The sequence below is a fragment of the Lepisosteus platostomus genome, chromosome 1 (assembly GCF_059453375.1).
Source record: "Lepisosteus platostomus isolate fLepPlt1 chromosome 1, fLepPlt1.hap1, whole genome shotgun sequence".
Taxonomy (NCBI): Eukaryota; Metazoa; Chordata; class Actinopteri; order Semionotiformes; family Lepisosteidae; genus Lepisosteus; species Lepisosteus platostomus.
This window is the reverse complement of record NC_142611.1, coordinates 54,406,739-54,432,939: the sequence shown is the minus strand read 5'-3', so window position 1 is coordinate 54,432,939 and position 26,201 is coordinate 54,406,739. Positions and strand designations below refer to the sequence as shown.

General features: G+C 46.1%; 1 protein-coding gene across 1 annotated transcript; it reads right to left on the bottom strand.

Moving 5' to 3' along the window:
* Positions 1-4,287: 4,287 nt before the first annotated feature.
* Positions 4,288-25,486, bottom strand: gba2 (glucosidase, beta (bile acid) 2). Its single transcript, XM_088632655.1, has 17 exons — positions 24,009-25,486; positions 21,133-21,224; positions 20,922-21,037; positions 20,173-20,391; positions 16,351-16,590; positions 15,258-15,360; positions 14,336-14,489; positions 13,519-13,644; positions 13,076-13,260; positions 11,966-12,070; positions 11,683-11,790; positions 10,498-10,649; positions 9,772-9,878; positions 9,061-9,203; positions 7,926-8,041; positions 7,358-7,549; positions 4,288-5,572 (listed from the first exon to the last, which is right to left on the bottom strand). Exons 1-17 carry the CDS (start codon positions 24,197-24,199, stop codon positions 5,219-5,221), a joined length of 2,703 nt encoding a protein of 900 aa, XP_088488781.1. The 5' UTR covers positions 24,200-25,486; the 3' UTR covers positions 4,288-5,218.
* Between the last annotated feature and the right edge of the window lie 715 nt (positions 25,487-26,201).

Here is a 26,201-nt window from a genome sequence, read left to right as displayed (position 1 = left end):
CCAATATACTCCACGTCCCCCTTGAATCCCTTCACAGGTAAACCCCAGTCATGCCCCGCTTGCAGTCACAGCCCTGTCCTGACTCATACCACAGCCATGTGCAAAGAATGAGAGAACTTGCTCAATGCTCTACAATGCTCTCCTACAGTGTAGCTTAAGGGAACAGCTTTCAGGTAATTGCAGGAAGCAGAATCATTTGTACTGCTCTGCTGATACTTTAGGTGCTGTTCTGTGCTAAAAGGTTTCATTTAGAATACTGTGTACAGTTCAATTCACATTGTGACACAAAAGATATTGCTACTCTGGAATTGATGAAGAGAAGACCCATGAGATGCATTCTGGGCCTTAAGGGAATGTCTTACACTCACAGGCTGAAGGAAGAGAGCATTTTTAGTCCTGAACAGAGAAGACTCTGAGGGAACCTGATCGAAAAACTACATATCTCAAGGGCAAAGCCAACCCAGCAGAGGTCTTAGAATGAGCAGAGACACTTGAACCAAAGGGGCTGTGGAAAACTGCTAGAAGCAACCATTTGGTTGAAGCCTATCCCACTTAAAGACATGGCTGAATGAGATGCTGACATCAATGAAATTCTAACAACACAATAGGCTCGATAGACTGAATACCTCTTCTTTATGTTCTAGGAGTCGTATGTTCTGTAGCTTCATCTCACTGGAACCTTAACTTGCCTGAAGTGGCACTTCTCTCATTTTGGTCAATTTCTGTCCTGGAGAGTCATTCAGAAACATTTTTGCATGTTTGCTGTGGATGTTTTGATCTGTCCTTTGCCATTTTTGCACGTGATTACTTGTTTTTTCCTTGCAATGAAATTAGACAGAAAGGCATTCCAGTAATCATCCAGCGAGCACGGTGATTGTAACCTGGTAAGAGTGATGACGCACAGAAAGCCGATCTATGAGTTAATACACCCTGCAGACACACAGCCCCACCAGGACTACTGCTCATAACACAAGAGCTCCTGCCACTCTGCTGGTAACTCTCATATAGGGAGTCTGCGCTCGAGTCCATGAGAGACTCGTTACCTTTCACCTCTGGCTTGCCAACACCCATACCACCATGACATCCTGCCACCCTAGGGTGCTCCGACCCACGCAGCCTGGCAGTATGAAGAGCTCATCTGCACTCCAGTTATAGAAACCAGATAGCTGGTGTGAAATAAAACAAACTCGGCATTTGGGGTAAAAATATTTTTGGCAGAGAGGAAGTAGCATAGCTGGGGCTCAGGTTTTGCACCAGTTACAGACAGTGTTTGAATTCATCGGGACCCAATAAAGAGAGAGATCCCATGAGCATCACCTGAGCTACCACAGCTCATTAACCCTTTCCTGGCAAAAGTGCTTATGTGAGAGGGACGGAACAGCAATTGTTCAAGACTGTGAGGTAAATTCTTTTTGGGATCAGCCTTTTAAAAGCCACCTCTAAGCCGTGTATCAGTGTTTTTTTTAACTTTAAAAACAGCTTAGAGAGTACTCGTAATTGAGTACTGGATGGCTAAGACAGGCCTTTGAGACAGCTTTTATACAGGGCCACATTAAAAACTAACATTACTACATAATTATTATCAGAGTGGTTACTGTCTGCTCTGTACTGTAGTTTCCCATCACACCACAATTTCAAAAATCAGGAATGTTTCTTCCCATAAACATGCTAAAAAGCTTTCCTGGAAATTAGGAGCGGAGTTGTTGTAAATTCTGCTCAGTGACTTCATCTGCCCACGAGTCATCGGCTTCTCTGAGGCTCTGAATGAGGGCTGGCCTCTGAGTGGACTGTTTCATTAATGACAGCCATTCACAAATTATAACACCACAATTACCAGCAGTAATAAGAGGCACATTTCCCAGAAGGAGACATAAATACTATAGATGAGCCCTATTATCACACAGAGGCAGAGCAGAGCATTTCCTCAGCCACATTCAGCTCATTAGGGGTGTTAACCCCCAGCCTGCTGGGCTAGTCTCACTTGGACCTCAGTGCCTGGAGTTGATAAATGCAAAAGAACTGTTGAGAAGCAAAAAACAATGAATCTGAAGCATAAAGAAGAGAAAATAACAATCAGTCACACAGCACAGAAATCAGGCATACCAACAACCACAATGTGGGATACACTAAAGAACAAAGACACCCAGGTAAATTTCCAAGCAGACAAGACCAAGTCAGGCAAGAAAATCGTCTTCAGCTAATGACCAAACATTATTGGAGATTTCAAGGTAAACCTTAAATTAATTAAGTTTTATCACCAATCACATCTGGAGCGCAGGAGTGAGAGTATAAAAATATACAACTTGCAGAACACAGAGACATCAGAAATACAAAGATTAGAGATTAGAAAAAATAACAGAAAAGTCTGATTAGAGTTTGCTTGTAAATACACAGACGTGGTAAGAGAGTTTCGGAACAAGGTTTTCTGGAAGAAAGGGACTGCAGATGCTCCTAAGATCATTATCTCATCTGTGAAGCCTGGTGGAGGTAATGTCATGCACAGCTCAGATTTACATGCAACTAAGCAAGGATTTTACAAACTGAAGAAAACATTGAAGTTGGTTAGGTAAGACAGTGTGGCTGCAGCAAAACTTTGGCAAAGCATGTTGATGATCACAAAGTTGTGTGAGCTCAGCTCAATGGATGGCAGACATTATTCAGTTAAAGGCTCAAAGAAATAAGAAACCAATTGTTTCTACACACTGAAATCTAAATGAATGTGTACCAATACTTAGTCACTTGAAATCATGGGTTGAACACAAAGCATGTTTTTGTTCTATTATGATCAGATGAATGTATGGAAGGCTTCAAAATAAAATGCATACTCATCTAATGATTATAATGTATAGCAGTTTAGAGTTTGCTGTCCCAGTGTATCCTCATGCTGTTAACATACAACAGCCCTGTACCACTCCAGAAGGGACAGAGAAAGACCATCCTCCACTTTTCACATGAAGTCATACAAAGCTGCCATTAACATCACTAGCAGAAGTGACTAGCTCTGACTGCCAGTCACTGGAGTTGGAGTTGTATCTGGAAGATTGCGTTCAAATCCCATTTGGAGCACTGCTGCTCTACTCCGGAGCAGGATACTTCATGGCAGGTATATTCCCAGCTGTGAAAATGGGTGCAAAAGTAAATTGCACTGGTGTGATGGTGCAATGGGTAAGGAGGTGGTCAAATAAATATACGATAAGGCAGCAAGTCCCATCGGTCACTGCACAGTATTGTGAGGGATTGCAAGGCTAACTGAATAATAATAATAATTGCTTACACCTATATAGTGCTTTTCCGGACACAGGTAATAGGGACTCCCCTCCACCACCACCAATGTCCAGCATCCACCTGGATGATGCGACGGCAGCCATAGTGCACCAGAACGCTCACCACACATCAGCTATTAGTGGGGAGGAGAGCAGAGTAATGTAGCCAATTCATAGAGGGGGATTATTAGGAGGCCATGATTGGTAAGGGCCAATGGGAAATTTGGCCAGGACACCGGGGTTACACCCCTACTCTTTTCGAGAAACGCCCTGAGATTTTTAATGACCACAGAGAGTCAGGACCTCGGTTATACGTCTCATCCGAAGGACGGTGCCTGTTTACAGCATAGTGTCCCCGTCACTATACTGGGGCATTAGGACCCACACAGACCGCAGGGTGAGCTCCCCCTGCTGGCCCCACTAACACCTCTTCCAGCAGCAACCTTAGTTTTTCCCAGGAGGTCTCTTATCCAGGTACTGACCAGGCTCAGACCTGCTTAGCTTTAGTGGGTTGCCAGTTGTGAGTTGCAGGGTGATATGGCTGCTGGCGTTAACTCAAGTCACTAGTTAGCTATAATAGTGCTATAGAAACGCAGCATTACTCCATCTACAAACCACAAACACCTGGACAATCAGGCTTGACCACACTGTTCGTTCTCTTTCAGATTCTTGATGGTTTCAGATTTGAGAATTGATATACAACTGATTATCTCAGGTCTAACTGTGGCGCTGAGCCTTGAATCAGGAGGTCATGTCAGCGAGAGGGCGAGGCCCCAGGAGGTCTGGGAGGCTGCGAGTTGGCAAGAGGCCGAGGCCCCAGGTCAGGGGGGCAGCAAGACGACGAAATCCCAGGAGGTGGGGGAGGCTGTGAGTCGGCGCAAGTGCGAGGCCTCAGGAGACTGAAGAAGGAACGCAGGAGTTGTACATGCTGCTCGCACCAGCAAGGAACTTTAACTTCTTTTTAACTTCAGTGTGACAACTGATGTGGACAAATTTCCTGAAAACATCTGGCACTGAAACATCATGAAGGTATTCATTCATTTTTATTTGCTTGGAAAGCTCTGGATTGATATACAACATTCCACATATTACCTGCCAGATTATCTAAAAACATAATGTCTATAAACACACACAAAAAAACTTCAAACACTCCATAACCCACACTGTACAGTAGAACTGGAAACAGCAGAGTTCACCTAAAACTTCAAGTGTTCATTTATAGTCATAAAACCATAGAGAGTACCCAATGTAGCTCATCCACATCCCTGTGAGGGGTTTCCTCAGGGCTGGAGGGGAGATATTAACACGGCCTCACCCTGTGGTGCACAGTGTGTGACTTTATAGTCATCCAGGTTCCTGACACTTCCAGTGATCTGAATAAAAACATGCTGTCTTGGAGTCAGTGACTATGGATGAGGTGCACTGGGATTAAGGATTGTGCATTTTCACTCATTCTGCAGCCACACCTGGCGCCAGCAGTCATTCTGAGAACAGCAGTCAGGTGATCACCGGGCATGCAGCCTGCTCTTGCACTGCCAGGGGAACAAGCTGGTTGTGCCTGTGAGACACGGACAGCTGCTGACACAGAGCTTGACTCCAGCCCTTGTGCACAGAGTCATCAACCACACCACACACAGGGAGAGCAGAGAGCAAAGGCAGGGAGAGGATGACTGACAAGGAGAGGAGATCTGAAAGGAGCTTGTGAGTGAGCAGAGAGAAGGACAGAAAGAGATCAAGAGAGGTAGACCGATGAGCTCTGTGAGGGAGCAGAGAGGTCAAAACAAGATCAGCAGAGGTAGACTGATGAGCCCTGTGAGGGAGCAGAGAGGACAAGGAGATCAGGAGAGGTGGACTGATGAGCTCTGTGAAGTAATGCTGGCAGAGGTAGAGACAGAGGGCCATGGGGGTCTCCAGATATGTCACTGTGCCATACTGTGGCTCTACCCCTTCCTGGTTCATGGGTCCTGCTCACTGGCCCTCTGACACTGGACAACCTGTGCAGTGTCAATAACAGTCTCAGGAGAGAAAGCTTGTGTGCGTGGGACAGCCTGTACGGCCTCGCCCTCTGTCCTGGCTGCAGGCTCTGCAGCGTCCTGGCCAGCTGCCTGGCTCTCCGAGTCCCTGGGCTGGCCCGCTCTCTGGTCCAGGGCCAGCTGCATTGCCCAGATGCTGAGAGGCCGCATGTAGGCAAGCGAGCGGAAGATGCCCTTCTCACAGTAGGCCTCTGGCGTCTGAAACGCCATGCCCAGGCGCTCCCACACTGTGCGGTAACATCCCTCTGCTGTCTTCAGCCCCTCCTCCAACATCCCCTGAGACAGAGGAACAGGGAAGAGGGAGTCAGGAGACTATTACACACCCTAGCCACCATGAACAGAACAGATAGCCTAAAGAACACGAACCTTTGCACCCACAGGGAAAAAACAAAAGATAAATGTGAAAGCAAAAATGTTTTTACAAATATCCTTAAACTATTAAGAGATTTCAAAACGGATAATGTACAAAAAAGTATTGAAGGACACTTTCACATATATGTAAACCTCTGTGAATCTGTAATCAAAGACCCAGATATTTTAGAGACTATCTGGCTATCCTCTGATGTGATGTGATTTCCACCTTTAGTTGTGCATCATCCCCCTCTAGTGGTGTAAATAAGAATCCAAACTCTGCAAAAGCTCTGTGAAGTTGGCTCTCTTACAAACAGCACAAACAATTAAACCCACCGCGTTACAGCGCCTTATTTCTTTGACATCACTGACATCAATCGAACCCGTCTCATTTGTTTGAGCTGCCTTTGGAATACATTCCTGCCGTTCTATGTGTGGAGTTTGCATGTTCTCCCCATGTACCCGTGTGTGGTTTTCCCTCCATGTTTTCCTGTCTCCTCCCACAGTCCAAAAACTCATACTGGTAGGTTCATTGGCTTCTAGGAAAATTGGCCTTGGTGTGAGTGTGTGCATGTCTGTTTATGTCAGAAGAGTTGAATCTTTAAATACTTTGAAAAGCCTATTGATGATGATGCCTATTTATTTAAAAAGGACTCTTGAGAAACTTTCTTCTGCTGCTTCTTCAGTTTTAAAAAATACTGACACAGCTGCAAAGGATTATGTCATGGCAGCTAAACCCTTGATAAAGAAAATGCAACTGTTTGCTAGTTTTTGCTTTTTAAGGCAGAAACTGCAACTCTTGTGATTACAGTACAATATTGGAGACACATTTAATTTTTCTGTTCACACAAACACACAGAAAATACAAGTATTAAATGCAAAACCTCCACCTTGTCCCCAGGACAAACAGAAAAACAAAATTTCAAACAATGTTATTTTCACAGGAAGTTATTCAGTGCCTGAACTGCCCAGACTGTGCTACTACTGGTCAAGTTCACTGTACATAGTGACCCGAAAATTATGGTGCTGTATCTCGGAAACAAAAGCATCTCGGAAGCTGCTTTTAATAGGACAAATGCAGCACTAAAGATTCTGAGCGGTTCAGTTCTCCTGTGCTCAAGAGGGGCTGAGTGTAGAGGGGCTGAGTGACGATACACCACAAAACAGAGCAAGCTCTATCTCAGGAAGGAAAGCAGCACAAACGCTACTTTCAACAGCACAAACCGGTACAAAGGCAGCAGTAACGATTCACACCAGTTCGGTTCACCTGGGGTTGTAGGGACATTGAGTGATGTCACACCCCACAAAAAATAAGGTACTAAGGAAATGAAAGCAGCACAAACACTCCTTTCAATGGCACACACCAGCACAAATAAAGCACTAAGGAATGTGATGGGTTTAATCATTTGTGCTGTTTAGAGGGCGGCCATCTTCACAGCTCTGTGCAATGCGCACAAGTGCCTAAGACTCACCAGCCATTCCTGCACTTTTTACATTGTGCACCAGCACCTTCAAATCTGTCACCCTCACAGCAGCAGCATTTTAATAGATGGGCAAACTTATCAAATGCTCTTTTCTGAGAAACCTTTCAGCCTGCTGATAAGTACGTGATCAGTGCTGTGCTTGTAGTCCGACTCGATCTCTAGCCCAGCCCTCTAGTTGTGTCAGTTCTCTTATTTCTCACAGGGAGTCATTTGCCGGCCTTCTTACCTCATGGATCATGGTAGCCGCCAGCCCGTAGACTACGCCCACCCACACCTCGTCCGACTGGACGCTGGAGCTGTCTGGCACGCCCTCTGGGCGCATCCCATTGACGGCTCCCATCTGGCCCCCGGCGAACTGCATCACGTTCAGCTCATAGATGGTCTTCAAAGCCCGGCGCACCTTCTCCACGGGAAACGCCTGGGAGATGGACATATAGGGAGAACAAACCTGAGCTCACACAAAAAAACTGAGCAATTACGAGGAAAGGAGGAGGAAGGAAAGTGAGAGGGTTGGGCTTGTTTGATATCCATTTATTAATGTCTATCTCATTTACTTTACATTCTCAAATGGCATGCCAGTGGTTCACTGTATTTGTTCTGGCAGCCTTTCAGGTGCTCAGGCATCACTGGATCAACTGCCCTGGACCAAGAGGCCCCCAACCCAGAGGCCCTGGAGGAGTAAGAGGGTCGGCGATGGAGAGGGAAAGGCGGCACAGCGCTGGAGGAATGAGACTTGCAAAGCCATGGAAGAACATCCCAGGGGTCAGGCATCGCGAGGGACTGACTTGACTGACCTGGAACTCATCTTCACCCAGTCCAGATGCCCGCAGGAACCACTGTCCTGCGCACTGATCTGACATCACGCTGTTGGAGAACACCCGGCCACTACTGTCATAGTTATAGTACTGACCTACAGGGTGAGAGACAGGGAAAGAGTGTCATCCTGGCAACTAATCTATTCCTAGCCTGTCCCCTCCCTGATATTGCCCCACTGCTCAGTCTGCTCCACCTTCCTCCTAACCAGACCTAATTAACCCAGTAAGAACCACACTAGAAACTCACAACCCTAACTCAGGAACCAGCACACTAGCCAACTAGTCACCCAAACTTATCTGGTGACCACAAAACTAGCCACGGAGTGTCCGAACAAACTCACTAACCACTACACTAAAAACTAGCCACCCTAACTAACAAGCGACCACCACACAAGTCACTAACCAGCTAGTCACAAAAGCTAACTCACTAACCATCAAACTAGTCACTCACACTGACCTAGTCACCACATAACCGCACTACTTGTATATGTTGTATACACCACACATAGCAGCTCTACTCATATTGAGTTTATTTTCGTTTCTATTACATCTATTATTATGTAACCTTATTTTCATAACCTCAATTTTGTGATTTTTGTGTTTTTGTGATTTCTGTGATTCTTGTGATTTTTGTGAGCTTGCAGAAAAGACATTTCATTGCCAGCAACTACTGCTGCACGCTGTATTGTTGTGCATTTGATAAATAAACTTTGATTTGATTTGATTTGAAAGCTGAATGTAGTAGCACCAGTATAACTGTGTATAAGAATGCTCTTGTATAGGTGTCTCTTGAGCTTCCCTGAGGTCTTTCTGTTGGTCTATGTATTGCACAGTCCGCACTGCCGTTTTAAGTTTCAGTCTTACTGTTGTCTGTAGCAAGATGGCCTAAGTAGCTAATGTAACTCTGTCACCTTCAGGTGTAAGTCCCAAGGAGGAGGTCTGAGATTGGACTGATCAAGTAGCCTCAGAGCATCTTCAGAATTGCACCCACTTAACTACCTACTTGGCCACTCCCTAACCAAAAAGCCTCCTATTCATTTATCAGCCAAAGTGGCTAATTACACTTATTTACAATTACCCCAAATACCCACCCCTGTCTTCACTGCCCCCTTACCATTCCACAGCAGTCTGTCAAAGGCGGAGCTGCCCCTGTCCAGCAGGTCTCTGTAGCGATTGTACACCGGCTCCTTGTCCAGCAGCCTGGCCATCTTATACATCACACATACTGCTGCCAGCCACAGGCCCCCACAGTACGCACTGCAAGAAAGAAAGAAAGAGTTAATACATCACACTACAGTCCCCGCAGTACACACAGAAAGAGCTTTAACACACTACCACCCCCACAGTACAAAAAGAGAGAGCTTTAACACACTACCGCCCCCACGGTACACACAGAGAGAGCTCTAACACACTACCGCCACCCCAGCACACACAGAGAGAGCTTTAACACACTATAGACCCCACAGTACACACTAAGAAAGCTTTACTACTCTAGTGTCCCCACAGTACCCACAGAGAGACCGAATGCTTTCTTTTAACAAATCTTGAGCATCACAGAATCACATAGCATGTCTCATAATATTTTATGTGATATCTATAAATAATGTTTTTTTTATAAGTGTTCTGTTAAGTGTTTCTGCTTACTCAAAACTGTAATTCATTGGTAATGCCAAAAAGCTAACTCACCCCTGTCCTCCTCACCTGGGTCCCCCAGTTAAAACACTGCACAGCCCCCAGAATACCTCACGCCCTGTCCTCCTCACCTGGGTCCCCCAGTTAAAACACTGCACAGCCCCCAGAATACCTCACGCCCTGTCCTCCTCACCTGGGTCCAGTCACGGTCCAGCCATCATAAGTCTGGTCAGCGTAGCCTGAGTTTTCGATGAGACCGTCGGAATCCTTGTCAAAGCGCATCATTGACTCCATCACAGCCTGAGTAAGTTAATTAGGAAAATAAAATACCACATCATGAAAGATACAGCATACAGACACTATATAATGATCTCCGATTGGGGGAGAAATACCACATCATGAGAGATACAGCACACTGTACACTGATCTCAGACAGGGCTGAAACACCACATCATGAGAGATACAACACGGACACTGAGCTTAGACTGGGCAAAATATCACATCAGACACAATACAACACAGATGAACCACACACTGAGCTCAGACAGGGCCCAAATACCACAGCAGCAGCAATACAGCACACAGACAGGAGCTCTGTCATGTCTCCCAGCTCACAGAAATATTGAGTCACAATTTCTGCCATTTTATGTTGTGCTGATTTGACCCTGACACTTCCATCCTCACTGCTATTACATGGAAAAAGCTTATTCCTACACACAGAAGGTATCTGTGCACGATACCTCTCTTTTAAAGTATCTTGTGGAGGTGGCAGGGTCAGGTGAGGGGGGGTTAGTTACTGCTGCATTCCCACCATTGCTAGTTTACTCTCATTTACTTTTACTCTCTCCACCTCGACGTGACTTTACTGGCAGCGAAAGAGCGATGTGGGGGGCCGAGGCAACCGGCGAGCAGAGCTGACCTGGCAGATGGGCCACATGTCTTGCAGGTACTGCTGGTCCTGAGTAAGATGGAAGTCTCTGTAGACGTGGAGCACAAACTTCAGGTTGAGGTCTTTCCAGTCCGCTGTGTCGTGGATCAGATAGGCATTGACCCGCTGCCAGGGCTCATCATCTGAGGAGCAACCGAGACAGCCACATTAACACAGGTGCGTCCTGCCTCCAACGAAACACTCCCCAGAGACAACTACAAATTGAAACTGAAAACACAAACTCAAGATGTAATTAGAAAGGAAACCAAACAAGATGGTGAAGTAAGAGAAGCCAAGATGGAGCAGCGCTGTTCTTCCATCCTGTTTCAAATACACAAGAGAAGACACACTTTTCAAATTCCTCCAGAGAGATGGTTCAGTGTTGAAACTTTTTTTGAGTCTTACTCTAACTGGCAAACCTGGTGGGAGTGTAAAAGCAGACAGCTGTACAATTGGGTAGATACTACATGAGCACCAGTCAGCACCATCACCGTGGAACTGGCCTGCACTGGCTGGCAGGAACTGCAGTTCACTGAAAAAGTCCACATGGTTCTCAACTGGTATGAAGGGGAAGTATCTGTAATATTAATTTTAAACCATAACAAAATAAAGGTCACAGATCAGAAGATGCGATTTCAATTTCAAGCACATCTTGCACCTCTGGTTATTCCACTTGTTTCTTGAAAGGATTCCAGGATGTCAGCTTCAACAGACTGTGTGAATGAGAACACTAAGGCATCCAAAAAAAAACCTCACTTCATTTCATAAGCCACATCCTCCAGATCAATTTCCTATCTTTGTATTTAAGATATACAACTGAAGTATTTCTGCATGTACCTACATTAAATGTCATGTCTGCACAAGCCCAGATGATGGATTTATTTTATCTCTGCCACCCTCCTTTTCAAATGATTTCACAAGTGTGCTTATTAAATTAGAATCAAGATCAGTTCTGGAAGAATAGAAGACCTTGATATTCAAAACTAAAGAGGTATTTCTTCAGCTCACATTTAGAAAGAGAGGTTTAAATGTTAGATATCAATCATGTACATGTTGGTGACTATTGCTGGAGACAGAGAGGTCTAAGAACATTTGTGGAGACCAAGACAGGCAAAGAGAAGGAGTCGGAGACAGAGACTAAAAGTGGTGAGGGAGCGACAGAGGGACAGGCCTGACCTGGGTCTCCAATATCATGTGGGACGACATTCCTGGTCTTGGCAGGAGACACAAGTCCGCTCATCAGGTGCAGCCTCTGAGTGCTGTCCTCCTGCACCACCCAGCCCGCTGGAGACAGGGAGAGATGGAAACAAACTCACTACACAACTCACTGACACACAACACATGGATACACAACAGCCTCTACACCGAGTACTGTCCCTCACCAGCCACTATCTCCACACAACTGTACACAACAAACACTCTCCCGAGCACTCTGTGAGCCTGCTTGGCCCTGACTCACCCATGTCGTACTGCAGACTGAGGGCCAGTTTGGGCCACAGCATGATGAGCGCGAAGGAAGCATAGAAGTGAACATCATACGTGTTGTACATCCGGTACTCCTGACCTGCACGGCACAGCAAACACACGGTCTGCTCAGCACAGAACACACTGTACACAATGATACAGACTACTCGATACATGTACCTGCTCCTGCAAGAGATGTGAGCTGTGAGCTGTGTAGTTCTTTACAGCGTCCTACTGAAGGCCTGAAATAGCCTAGAGCCTGAAGAGAACGTATTTAAGTCTATCTTAATGAAGGATATTGGTTCTGCTGCAGAAGAGGAGGAATTCTGCCCTCCCTGACTGGAACCATTTAACACTGGATTAATGTGACACATTCTGCCCTTTTAAAACTAACATAGCCACCTGGAAATAAAGGCAGAGTTCATAAAGGATCTAAAGGCTTCTCCCTTTAAACAGATGCTCAATAACAGGCAGAGTTTTATCCCCAGTGTTTTTTCAGGTTGTGCCCTTGGAGGAGGGGAGTTCCTGGGGTATTTTCAGAGGAAGGGGGGCAGAAATCCTGTGACAGTAAAACAGAACAATGAAAACAAAAACGCAGATACACACAGCCCCACACTTACAGGCCTTACAGAAACACTCCAACCATTTACTGACAGTATAACAAATCACTGCTAGATCTGTCCCGACCCACCCTTTCTCAAAAAGGTAAATCATCATATACTCAGATTAGCTAACTCAGATTAGCTTTCTGAAAAAGAAATATATATTTTTTTATATTTTTATTTATTAGAATGTTATTTAAATTATGCTGTCGTCTCATTACATGAAAACGAATGGTGACTCAGTTTAGTTGAGAATGCGGGGTGGTATACAAGATCATTTGACAGGCAGCCCCAGCAGTGTCTCTGGAACAGTGTCAGAAGACAGCAGGCAGCCCCCTCAGTGACTCAGGCAGGTTCTGCTTGAGAATCCCTCAGGGTGACACAGAAGCCAAGACGCCACACAAACAGAACAATCGATCCCGAGGGGTTAGTGGAGACGTTCACAGGTTCCTGAAAGTGTGATTGCAAGAGCTGTAACACAACACACAGTGTGCCGGCCTCACCCTCCAGGTAGGCGAAGCGCCCGTACTCTCGGATGATGTTCGGCTGTGCAGGCAGCCCCCCCTCTTCGCTGCGCAGCCCCCCGCTAATGTCACAGTCTGGGCGCAGCTCCACCCACACTGTGCCCCCATCAGCCAAGAAGTACAGCTCATTGAACAGAGCGGACTTATACCAGCTGGGCAGGGACCTGGAGAGTGCAGGACACAGAGAGAGGTGTACTTAACAAGCACGTGCCTGTGTGTGAATTGTTGACTCAAATCGAGGGAAAAGACATGGAGAGCAGATGAGAAAATAACCTTTTTTTGCTTAGATAGGTCAGCATAGACCTGTTCAGTTTGGTTAATCCAGTCTAAACCTTGCAGTTCAATCTCCCAGTTTAATCTTGCCTAATAACAGAAAGCAGCCCAGTCTTGCTCAAAATGTCCAGTTCAGTAATCGGTGGTACCTGTCCTGTAGGATGGGTCTCTGCCAGTCCTCAATGCGCCTCTCCCAGTCTCGGTACCGGGTCAGAGCATATAGGCTGAGTGCCGGTGCTGCGTCTCCACTACCGCCAAAAAAACGTGTGTACCGCCTGGAATGCAGAACATTACAGGCTAAGACACCCACTGTCACCGGCTATAAGCCCATGTAAGAACAAAACTGCATCACACTCAAGTAGGCACATCAGAGATCACCAGTTTCCTTTAAAATGAGCTGTTCCGTTGTCTCATTTCTGCCTCTGTACCTGATCTCTCCAATTCAAATTTCAAATTTAGAGAGCAGTATTTGCCTGCCCGATGATTTACAGTGTTGCCAAAGCCATAACAATTAGCAAAACATTCTACATTTAGAACAACAGCATCATTTGACAGGCTCACTCTTAGACTGTGACTGGAGATCACGTACTGGACTGCCAGTTCTATTTAGTTTTTTCACCTCAGCATGGGATTGGAAGCTGTTCGGATTGCGGCAAGTGTGGGTATTCTGGGATATTGTTTATTCTGAGATTCCATACAGTAGTTCCATTTTGTGGGTATACCAGTGGGTAAGGTAGTGCTGTCTGGTTTGTGTTGTAATTTAGTTCACGTTTGTTTGTGCTGTTTCAGCTGTGCTGTCCCAAAATTGGTTGACGTCAGTAAGGTTTTAAGTGGAGCCAATATTTTAATTATATTCTGCATAATGATTAGCAGCACAAACCAGAGTTGGACTCTGTCTCAAAAAACGATTAAAGGTATCAGCAAAACATTTTGAATTTGCTATCAAATCTATGCTTCTCTCTGTACCTGAGGTGCTCTCTCTCTCCAGCGCCGAAGGTCACCTTGGGCATGTCCCAGGCAAGACTGAACTCCAGGCTGTTTTGGCCCATTGCAGCCACCGTACACCGAGCCGCTAGAGCTGCCGCCACCTTTTCTCCTTTCTGAGTGGGAGGACTAGGGCCTGAGAGGTGCAGAGACATGGAAAGCAAGAGAAAAGTTAGTCAGACAGATTTGGACAGAATGTAGTAAAGAACTACAGTGTTAGTACAGCCTGGGTACCAAGACACTGTGCAGACCATCCACAGAAAAGCCAAGACACTTTTCTTTCAGATCTCATTAATCAAAATGCTCTACACTGTAGTACCTGTTTCTCCACAATGTCACTGATTTCTAACATACAGCAGCAGCATGTCGAGTTTTCCCAGTTGGAGAGATCACTGGTGAAAGTAATGGCTGAACAAAGTGGTCTGACAGCAATAAACATCTACGAGCTCCTATTCAAGGAGGCTCCTCAGAGTCTCCCATTTCCCATTTAGACATTTCCTCTAGCCATTGTCGCATCATGCAAAGCGCTATTTGAAGTTTAACGTCTAGTGTGTGACCTCATCACACACGACCAATCCTTCCTTAGATGAAGAACACTACTAATGAAGCATCACCTTCGTACCTCTGATAAATTTATCGTGTTTCTGTGTATTATTGGATTCTGACTGCTAACCATCAGCTTAACACCAGCTGTGAGAGGATCTAGGGGTACTTGCTGACTGTGATGTATTGCTTGAATGTTCTCGGGTGTGCAGTCTGACAGGCTCAGAACTCACAAGCTGCTGACACCTGCCCCACTCTGCCTCCCGAGACCTGTATAGAAGCACTGAGCTGTCTTTAAGACCCAGCTGGAGCAGAACCAGCAGAAAGACATGTTTTAGAAGGACAGAGGGCAGTGCTGTACCATCAGGGGAGCCCAGCTGCCCGTCAGTGATGAGGTCACTCCACAGCGCACTGCACGTCCCCTGAGGACTGAAGGACGTCTGGTGGCTGATCTCTCTGCCCGGCTGGGGACAGACAAGGAGAATTGGACAGGGAATTAGTGGAATTAATAACATGGTGAGGCTAAGGCACTACTGTGTTGAGCCGAACAATAACAACATAAACCTGGACAGCAACCATACAGGAACTGACTATTAATTAAGAGCAAATAGCAAGTGAAATTTAATCTACCATATAGATAGATAGATAATACTTTATTAATCCCGTAGGGAAATTGATGTGTTACAGCAGTGCAGCCCAAGACAAGCAAAACAGACATCAGAATAGTTATAATACAAAATAATAAATAAATACATAGGTGTGTGCAAAATGTGCTGATCATAGTCACTGTAAAAACAATAAAATATGTGCATAGACTGATTGTCCAAAAAGTACAATGGAGCAAACATGCTGTCCATAGAGGAGCAAATGAAGGGCTGACAGTCCTAGCCTAGGGCAGCGTTATACACCCTGACAGCCGCCGGGAGGAAAGACCTGCGGAAACGTTCCCTTGAACACCGTAGCTGGAGCAGTCTATTGCTAAAAGTGCTCCGCTGCCCAGTAACAGTCCCATGAAGCAGAGGAGAGGTGTTGTTCATGATGGCTGTGAGTTTGGTCAGCATCCTCCTCTCAGCCACCACCTCCATGGGGTCAAGGCTCATCCCCAACACAGTGCCAGCCTTCTTGATGAGTTTATTGAGCCTATAAATAAACTATATAGGAAGGGAAGTGTGCAACAGCACAATAATGTAGTTATTATTAATGACCCAAGTATTTTCAGGGCGATAATGTTGCCATGGTTACTTGCCATTACAAGCAGTACTGCTACAGTGCCTAAGGTGTCCTGTTGTCATGGCAACCTTCCTGCCCTATTGACCCTGTGGAGAATGACTTTCCTATCATCGCTATTAGAACACACCTTCTCGAAGGTTCTCCACCCTTGCTCTGTCCAGGGCTATGGTTTCCCACCCACCCACTCCACAGCGGCTATGGCCACTGCTTTCATGGTCCCCTACCTGCTCTCGTGCTGCGATGGCCAGGGTGTAGGGGTTCACAGGGGTGCAGTGGTGAAGCAGGACCCCAGACACAGCCTCCCCGTTCTTTTCCAGGTGGAACGGCTCATTCCAGTGGCCCCCTATCTTGTCATCCTTGTGGCCTGTCCCGTTGGTCATGGTGAACATGATGGTGACCTCCAGGGCAAAGTCGTTCCTGTTCTCCACATCCCAAACCAGCACGGCAGCTGGGAGACTTGAGTCCTGAGGGAGAGATTACTGGGAGAATAAACCCACCATCACTGCGAGCACATGGCGGTGCCAGTATCCTATGTCATTTGTTTGCTTTGTCCCATTTCAGATTGCAATTCTGAGCTTTTCAAAAACAAACATGGTGATATCAAAGAGTGGCATCACTCTCTATATGTCGCTGGTCACGTTCTCCATAGAGTTAATATTTAGTACTGTGATCAAATGCTCAGTAACTCAGCAACAAACAAATATATACCGACGGGAAAAAGAAACGCAACATTTTCTGGAATAAGAATACTATAATTATAGATTATGTACTTCCACAAAAAGTTGTCAATTTAATTTAAGTCCTCTGGCCACCAATACAGCTTGTGCAGTGAGGCATTGCAACTTTCCAATCACATGAAAGCTCATTAGGTGCACTTTTACCCAACGAGGTCCAGGTGGAACAATGTCTGATCAGGTCACATTTAAGAAGGCCATAATTCAAAGCTTAGGTCACTGCAAGAAAAAAGGCCACACACAGTCAGTTTTCTGTGCATTTCTGTGAATGACTCAAATGTCACCAGAAGCAAGGGAGAGGGCCATTGACATGCTGCAGGCAGACATGTCATGTGCCAGCGCTGCCAGACACTATGGAGTAAGCTGCTCCACTGTGTCCCGACTGTAGAGAAGGTTTCAGCAGACCGGCAGAACAGATGACCGTCCAAGATCCGGTCGCCCTCAAGTGACCACACCAGAGCAGGACCGACACATTAGACTGGTCCATCTGAGAGATCGTTTCAGATCTGCCACCCGTACTGCTGCTGAAACTGCAGGCAGACACAATGCCCGCACCAGTGACAGGACAGTGAGGCTCCATGCTGCTGGCCTTAGAGCAAGGCGACCTGTCAGAGGCTCTCTGCTCACACCTCCTAGACGTCACACCTGACTGGCTTGGGCCAGACAGAGGCTGTGATGGACTCGTCAGCAGTGGCATCAGGTCCTCTTGACAGATGAGTCACTCTTCAGCCTGTTCTACGCAGACGGCAGGGCCAGAGTTAGGAGGAGGAGGAGTTGCATTTCTTTTTTCCCCATCAGTATATATACACAGAGAGAAACTAAAGTTCAATAAAGGGGCAGAAAAACAGCAGATGAGACATTCAACCCATCATGCTCCTTTGACAGTTCAGCTGAGTGAAAATAAAATGTCATCCAGCTGTTTGTTAATGGCCAAGAGCTTTGACCTCAACCTGACTAGGAGGCCCATCCCATTTACCCGCTACTCTTTGCAGAAAGAGGCATGGATTATTCTCTGTCTTAAATTAATCAGTTTGGGACCCTGTGCCCTTATTTCCCTAATAAGAGTAAAATAGTCCTCTGGGCTGACCCTGTCTGTACCCCTTAAAATCTTCTAGTATTTACCTTATATATAAATTTCTTCTCAATCTCCGTTCTCGACTGAAGAGATTTATCTACCTTAATATGCATATACAGTACACTTCTGAGACCAGATATCAGTTTTGCAAATTCTAATTTCTAGTTTCCCCAAGACTTCCCTGATGAGGATAGAGAAAAATCTATGAAAAAAACATCCAAATCCCTTTCATGTGTTCACGCAGCTCAGAATCATACATGTGATATGTACAGTGTGTTCCATCTTCTTCACTTTTTAATGTTAAATTTCATTAGACAAGTGTCTGCCCCACCCATCTGCTTTTCTGTATTTCCTTTGCCACCTTTTCCCTCTATGATCAATAAGTTTAACTAGTTTGTCAGCAACATCAGAATCTAAATTGTTGATATAGATCAACAATTTACTGAGGGCAAGAAGGGCAATGGGCCTAAAACAGATTTCTGTGGTACACCACTACTTACATCTACAGAGTTAGAAGCTGTCCCTTAAGATGACGCACTGTCAGCTTTCAAGCAGTTAACGATCCAGGAGCTATATTACCTTTCCCAGTTAAAGTTTTTGAGTACAATTTGAAAATATTAATTAAATAAATATTATATAATGTAAAATATAATTCTAGAAATATACTGTGTGGATGGGATCTAGTGCTATTATCAACTGATCTTGCTTCTTCTTCCATGAAGTCGAGCAAATGAATTAACACTTTCTCTAAATGACTGTTCGCCATGCCCTTAAAGGTGAGCTGCAGTCCCGACTACTTATGACACTTCGGTAACAAAATACATTGACAGTATTGTGAAATTTTAGAAATTCTAAATTAAGTACAAAATCGTGAACTTTGTGAAAGTACTTGATAGTAGCCTTGTTGTCAAAAACCACTGTTCTCGCCACAGAGGAGAGCAAGAGTTTGTGAGAATTGTGACGTGAAGCAGCCCTTTCTGCTCACTAGTCACTGTAATGACTAATGTAATGGACGAGCGAATAAGTACAGGATGTGCAGCAGACATTTTACTGCATGTTCCAATGTGATCTGCATGCAGAGTTAACAAGTTGCATCCGTCTGAAAATACTTCTACTGGATTAAAAAGAGATGAATTCACAAGCCTGCTTATTAACAATGTAATAAGGCCGCTTCACATCACAAAGTTTGTTGCCTCAACCTAAATCGCAGAATATGGCGCTGCACACACCTGGAGATTACCTCTATTTTACTATGTAAATTGGAGGTTTTACAAGTTAAAATTCAAGATTCAAGATTTCTTTATTTGCCATATACAACAAGTGTATTGGAATGCTTACTCGTCACCCAGTAACATTAGAGGAAAAAAAAATAGGCACGAATGACAAACGGACATGGATAATAAATTTAGACAATAGACATTAGAATACAGCCAAAATAGGACATAGTGCAAACAGTGCAGTACCTTAAAGTACAGGTGCTAATATGTGCAGGTGCTAATTAATTTGAGCTGTTTAAGATGCGGACTGCTTGGGGGAAGAAACTGTTTTTGAACCTATTTGTCACCTCCTACCAGAACCCAGAGGCGAAATCAGATCGTGGCCAGGGTGAATTGGGTCCCGAAGTATAGCTCAAGCCCGGTTGTGGCAACGGTTGAGATATATCCGGTCGATGGAGGGTAGTTCGGTCCCAGTGATTTTCTACGTGTACCTCACAACCCTTTGTATGGCTTTTCTGTCCTGTACCTTGGCTCCACCATACCACCTGTCAGGACACTCTCAATCGTATTACTGTAAAAATTGGTGAGTGTTGTCTTGCTCATCCCCCACTTCCTTAACTGTCTCAGGAAGTGAAGGTCGCTGACCGACACTGTTACTGTGACAGACGCTGTTATTGTGTACATTTTACTTTCATTGTAGTTCAAAATGCACTCATCATTGCCAATTCTTTCTAACCCCAAAACATAAAGATAGGCTTGCAGTTCCCCTTTTAAATGCCAAGTTTTCAGTATTTAGCTCTATAGCTTCTAGAGCTTTACCCGTAAGAGATGTAAAACTGATTGGTCGGTAGTTTCCTGGTTCTGTATCGTGCCGACTTTTAGGAATTAGTGCTACAATACAGTTCTCCACTTGGTGGGTACAGCCCCAGTCTAAGCGAGAGGTGAAGTATCCTAGCTGTCAACAGCCAGAGGACCTCCTCTCATCTGCCATCGCCTGCTTGTGTGACAGAGTGCGGATACCTGGTAGTCGTGTGGTATGACGGGAGACACCTGCCGGCAGGTGAGCGTGACGTTCTGCCCCGGCAGGTCGTAGACAGTCCAGGCACGGGGATACAGGGCGTGGTAGAAGGCGTAGCTGCCACAGTACCCCCAGTTCCAACCCTGCAGAGTGGGGGGGCGCTCTACCGAGAGCACCTGCTGGTACACTGTCTGTCCTCCGCGCCGCAGGCACACTGTGAACTGAGATGGAAACGGGATGGAGGACAGTGAGGAACTGCCTGAGACCCCCCCCAACGCGCCACAAAGCACAGACGGCCTTCCTGAGGGCAGGCCTGTATCCCAATACCCTCGTCAAACCACTGTTCAGCTCCTGTTAATGTCAACCCCTGTGCAGATTACAATAAAACAACGAAACAAGAGTCGGTGTGATGCAGCATCCTCACATTACACCCCAAGTATCATTCTTGTTAAGGTCCTCACCTTCTACACTTGATTCTTTATCCTTCCCCTCTGCTTAAAGCCAGCTCCAATGGCCGTAGTACAGAGAGCAGATGAGTGCACTATTTTATAAATGGCACTGCCATGGCAACCACTTTATAATCAGACTAAGACACAGCAGCTAAAATATTGATAAGAGATGAATAATTGAACATGCCCCCTTTGCTTAGACTCCCTCACTCTGTCTCCAACATGCCTCCCAACATCGCCTGGCAGTGAGGGGAGAATGCAGCCTTCCTGAGCCCCTCCACTCCCCATCCTCTCAGACTTACCTGGTTAGCAATAACTGTTTTGTAGTGGTACATTCCAGGGTTCAGCTGCCACCTGCAGAACTCCCCCCTCCAACCTCGAGTGATGGTACCTCCTCCAAACCCTCCCATAGGGGCACCTGAAAGACCGAGAACAATGTGCTGAGAAACTAAAGCACATTCAACAAAACTGCACCTCATACCTTTGAGCACTTTGATGGAGTAGAGCTCATACCATAGATCTGTCTCAAGGGGAGGGCGTTAAACATGTCAATGAAAGGAGCCTTCTTCTCCACTTGAGTCTTCCTGTACCACCACCTCAGGTACCTGCAGGCAAGCAGAGACATAATAATAATAATAATAATAACTTATACTTATATAGCACTTTTCTGAACACAGGTACTGACCAGGCTCACACCTGCTTAGCTTCAGTGGGTTGCCAGTTGTGAGTTGCAGGGTGATATGGCTGCTGGCTGGCTATAACATCATGGCCCCTGTCAGCCTCTGGCCACAGTCAGTCGGTTACAAGCCCTCTGTCTGTGTCAGCATCGTGACTGCAACCACTGTCACACGATCGCCGTCATCTGACCACTTTACATTTTCCCACAGCTCAGAGGTCCATTGCCACTCCCACTCCATGAAAGCTCTCAGCAGACTGTTTTTAATGAAAATGGATGGATGCACTCCAGGTTATAATTTGCAGTCAATTGATCTGCGGTTGCGTTTTGAATCGCACTTTGAATGAATACACAGATATCACGATTCTGGAATATGTGTTTCTGCTCAATAATGCCCTTTGCTGATGATATCTTTAATTCGCATTTCAATGTTGGCACCACTGCTTGTGACACATAAAATCATTAGGAGATTCCACTCCCTTGGCCTGTCCTAGTATGCAATCCTCCTAGCCTTCCCTTCCCTCAGACTGGAGGGAGTCTAGGTGGCTCTCCTTTACTGTGGCTCTGGAGCAGCATTTTGTTGTAAAATGTTGACCAAAATTGAACACAATATTCCAAAGCGAGGTCTAACGATTTTCTTGAATGCTTTTAACATGACTTCTTTGGTATAGTCTAGTGTTTATGTGCATACTGTTAGTTATGCACTCAGATGAATATAAACATTCATTGGCCTCTTTGTTGCATTCCCGCAGTATTTAGTGTGGGCTGAGTCGATGTAAACTCCTAGATTTTCTTCCTACATTCTTCCTTTCAGCTCCATACCACCCTTCTGATACTGGTATTTCCTCTCCCTGCTCCCCGTGTCTATATCTTTACATTCAATCCACTTCAAATTTCATTTGCCAGGCCTTGTCCATTCCTGTGTTTTGTCAGTCTCCTGATACGGCTTGCGCTGTTGCTAGACTGTTTGCACCTAGTTTTACAGCACCTGTGGATCTGACCTTTACTCACTTTTGCAGAGTCCAGATGAGGAAAACAGATTGGCAAGAGCAGCATTCTCACAACTAAGCCCTGTGTTGCTTCACTGAAGGCCTCAATCTGAGGGAACAGCTATTATTACTACTCCCCTCTCTTTTATGTTTTTCTTGTGTTTTTTTTATCCATGCGTACTTTTGTTTACATTGAAATCTTGGAACTGTAAGCTCGTAGGCAGAGCTTCATGTGGTATCAATCAAAATCTTTCTGAAATGATACTATATTGTGCCCGACTCCCGAAAGCTGTCTAGTGCACTAGATTCTTGCTAAAGTAACCCGCTAGATTTATTTAGGTACAGCCTACTCTTATAAACCAATGCCAATTATCTCTTAGAACACATTTTCATTTCAATAATCTTCTTATTTAGTTCTTTGATTTTTCCTCCCCTTAACTGCAGAAACACTAATGCTTCGTAGACCAGTTTTATTGCCCTAGCTCTGGAACTGCTAATCTCCCTGTCACTCATTAATCCACACTGACAAAACTCCCACACATGTGCTGTGGATGTTGCCCGGACAACCACAGCACTCTGCCCTCTCACACAGCAGACTTGACCTGCAGAAGATGAGGCTGGTTCTGTTTTCAATGGTTCATCCTAGCAATGCTCTTGCACTGAGAGCAAGTTCACAACACATATACACAGACCACTCTTCGCACAGAGCAGAGACACACAGGAGCACACCTTCACTCTTCACACCTGTGCCCAGAACACACACACCTTCACACCCCTCTCTGTACACACAACACCACAAGGACACACATTTTCACTCTTAACTTCACACACCACCAGACACAACCCACACCTTCTCTCTTCAAGGTGCAGCTGCTGTACACGGAGATCCTCCTGAACACACCACTTCTGCACACCACCCACAGGCTGCCTGTTTGTCATTGTCTCAGTCACATAATTTCATTTCTAGAACAAGCCTCTGCTTTAAATTAGCAGAATATATTTCATCTACCCCCATGTGAGTGAAACTCAGCAGTCCCACTGTGTGGCAGACCAGGACCAGAAGTCAGATAGTGTTTCACCAATTACATTTATAACACATTTCTGTGTCTGGAGATATATGAAATAATAATCAAGTGTCTAAGAGCATATTTAATCGTGCCACAGGCATGCAGGCCACTGAATTGAGAGGAATGCAAGTTTTACCGAGAGGTATTTTAACCCGTCTTTCTTGTGGTTCTCTGCATTCAAAGCCTCACTGAGCTACTGTACACTGTTGCTTCAGCCACTGGCTAGGCAGCCTGTACCAGAGTCCCCAACACTCCTGCACAAAGGAGTGCCTTGTCAGACTGGAATGCACTAATTTCCTAATCAGTTCATCCTAATCTTTGGGTTGCTGGCCTCACCCTGTGTCCCCAGTCTGGTGACTCTGCCCAGGCCACTCTGGGTCCACACCTCTCCCCCGAACACACCAGGCTGACCGCCGTCAGCTCGTCCACCAGCTCCAGTTCCACAGCACATGTGCTCTCAATTGCTTTGTGTAACCAGTTTCTGTAGCAGACCACATTGCCTGGCAGAGTCAACGAATATATCCCTTTTACTCCTGTTGACTGTTCACGCAGATTTAATCAGAATAGCAGCCAGCACCTATGGAGCAGCAAGGCTCTGGCACCTGCTGTGCAGACAGACGGAGAGAAGAATAGTGACAGACGGACCAGCCCTCTCACCTGACCCCCAGCCCCAGGTGCTCCACTATGTTGGCCAGCGACACGTCTCGCGCCTGGAAGGGCTTCCTCTTCTCCTTGAACTCGTGCGCCAGGCAGATCCGCCAGCCTTCCTCCGGCACCCCGGTCCCCCGGGCCGAACCCTGGTACCGGCTCATGAGCCCGGCCGTGGAGCCGCTGTCCCCCGCCTCCATCACTGCGGAACGCGCTCGAAACCCGGCCGCCGAACAGGCAATGGATACGGCAGTGGGAATTGCCGTAAACCGCAGGCGTTCACTGTGTAAACAACTCTCTGTCCCCACTGTCACACGCCTCTCCCGGGCGAACAGCGACAGAGCCCAGCAGTTTAGCTATACGGGACCGCAGCGCCTTCAGCCACAGGCGTGGTGACACGTCTGTGATGCATTGCAGCTACCGATAACAAGGAAACTAAACTATAAAAAACAACGAAACCTTGAACCTCGGCTGTACGCGCCGGTTTTATGTAGCGAGGCCTCCGTGTCGATTGTCCTGCTGCACCCAGAGAGAGCGACACGCTGCGCACTTCAACACAACCAGTGCCGACTGCGCAAATCCGAATTAATGATAATTGATCATCGATAAAGCCGACTACAGTGCACTGCCGGACAGCAACAGAGGAGCCCAGCTCACTCCTGCGCCTAACAACTGCTGCTCTAATTAAGAGTCAGCCAGCACCGGTCCGACCTGTTGTCTGTGTGTACAGTGGGCGTGGATCACGCACACGCCTGCCGCGCTAGCACATGCAGTCAGTCCCCGTGTCACTCTCTGCAAGTAAATTGAAATATCATGACATGAAACGGTCCTGTATTTGCATGGCCGCATCGGGCAGCACCACCACGGCAATTTCAAGCTCAACACATCATGTGACGCAATGCAACACAGAGTTGTCCATCCTCTCCGCCTCGGCCTCGGCCCCGGCCCCGGCTCGGCACTCTGTGCGGATGGTGCTCGACACTGCGGCGACGGCCGCGGGAGACCCCGCACTGCAGCTGTGGCTGAGCTGTTGTTGTTTCAGCCGCTTCTCTGGCGCCGAGCGCTGGCAGCTCAAGGGCCCGGACGCTGCCGTCTGTGGGAGCCTGTGTCCCTGGCCCTGCGTCCACGGCTGCGTTTCATTACTCTTTAAAATTAAATTCAACTTAGCTTTAATATCCCCAGCCGTATTGCTCAGGCTGAAGACAATGCCCTCTGCGCCCAACCCCCCGGCAAGTCTTCCCGCAGGAACAGCTGTCTCTGGGGTCAAGCTGAACTGCAGGGATCGCGGCACAGGCTATCCCAGATAACTGGGGAGGACAAGGAGGAGCATAAAGGCCTGACCCACAGTCTCCGACAGCGCCACACACTGAATCATATGGTTACTAATCTTAGTCACGGTAATCGAATGTGTGTGACCACGTAAGCCCGTTCTGTTTAGGATCTCGGTGTTATCAAGCCAGGCTGAACCGGCGGCCACCCCTCAGACCCGCAGCTCTGTCTGCTCGTCCTACCTGTATGGAAGAGCGCAACTCACCTAGAACGCAGGGGTTTTATGTTAACAGTATATTTGATCTAATTTAATTATGTGTGCAAATAAAAGATCTAATTATGTTTTTTTAGTTATAATTAATTTATCGGTTCAAGGAAATTTACCGTCGATTGTGCTTATACTTAAACTGTAACTCTAGTACTTCTTGTGCTCTTAGCACCCCCTGTAACGTGAAGTTGATTTTCACAGCCCATGACGTTAAGATGCCACGGAGCCATGTCTGTTGGCCGACAGGAGAGTTTCCCTGAAAATGGACGCGACCATCCTTGTTACAGGATAAATCATTATAATTAGCCTTGCTACTGTATCTCTCTCCAGCAGCAGATCTCAGATCCGAGGGTATCAGAACTGCGATAAACAAATTCAAATAGTTATATTGCAGTACTACCAAAAGATTAGCAATCAGTAAAAAACATTAACAGACATTTACCATACAAAACAGCTTAGCGTATTAGAAACCCCAGTGACAGAAACTGGGAAACCGTTATTTCTTAAAGCAAGTGCAATATGTTTTAGTTGTGCACACACAAAATTGGTCAATTCATTCAGTACTCTTAATTTACGTATATACATTATCCCTGCCTTACTCACTATGCAAGGGAATGTTTGTAATGTTCGGAAATGGTGGATTCTTAAATTTTGTTTTGTAACTG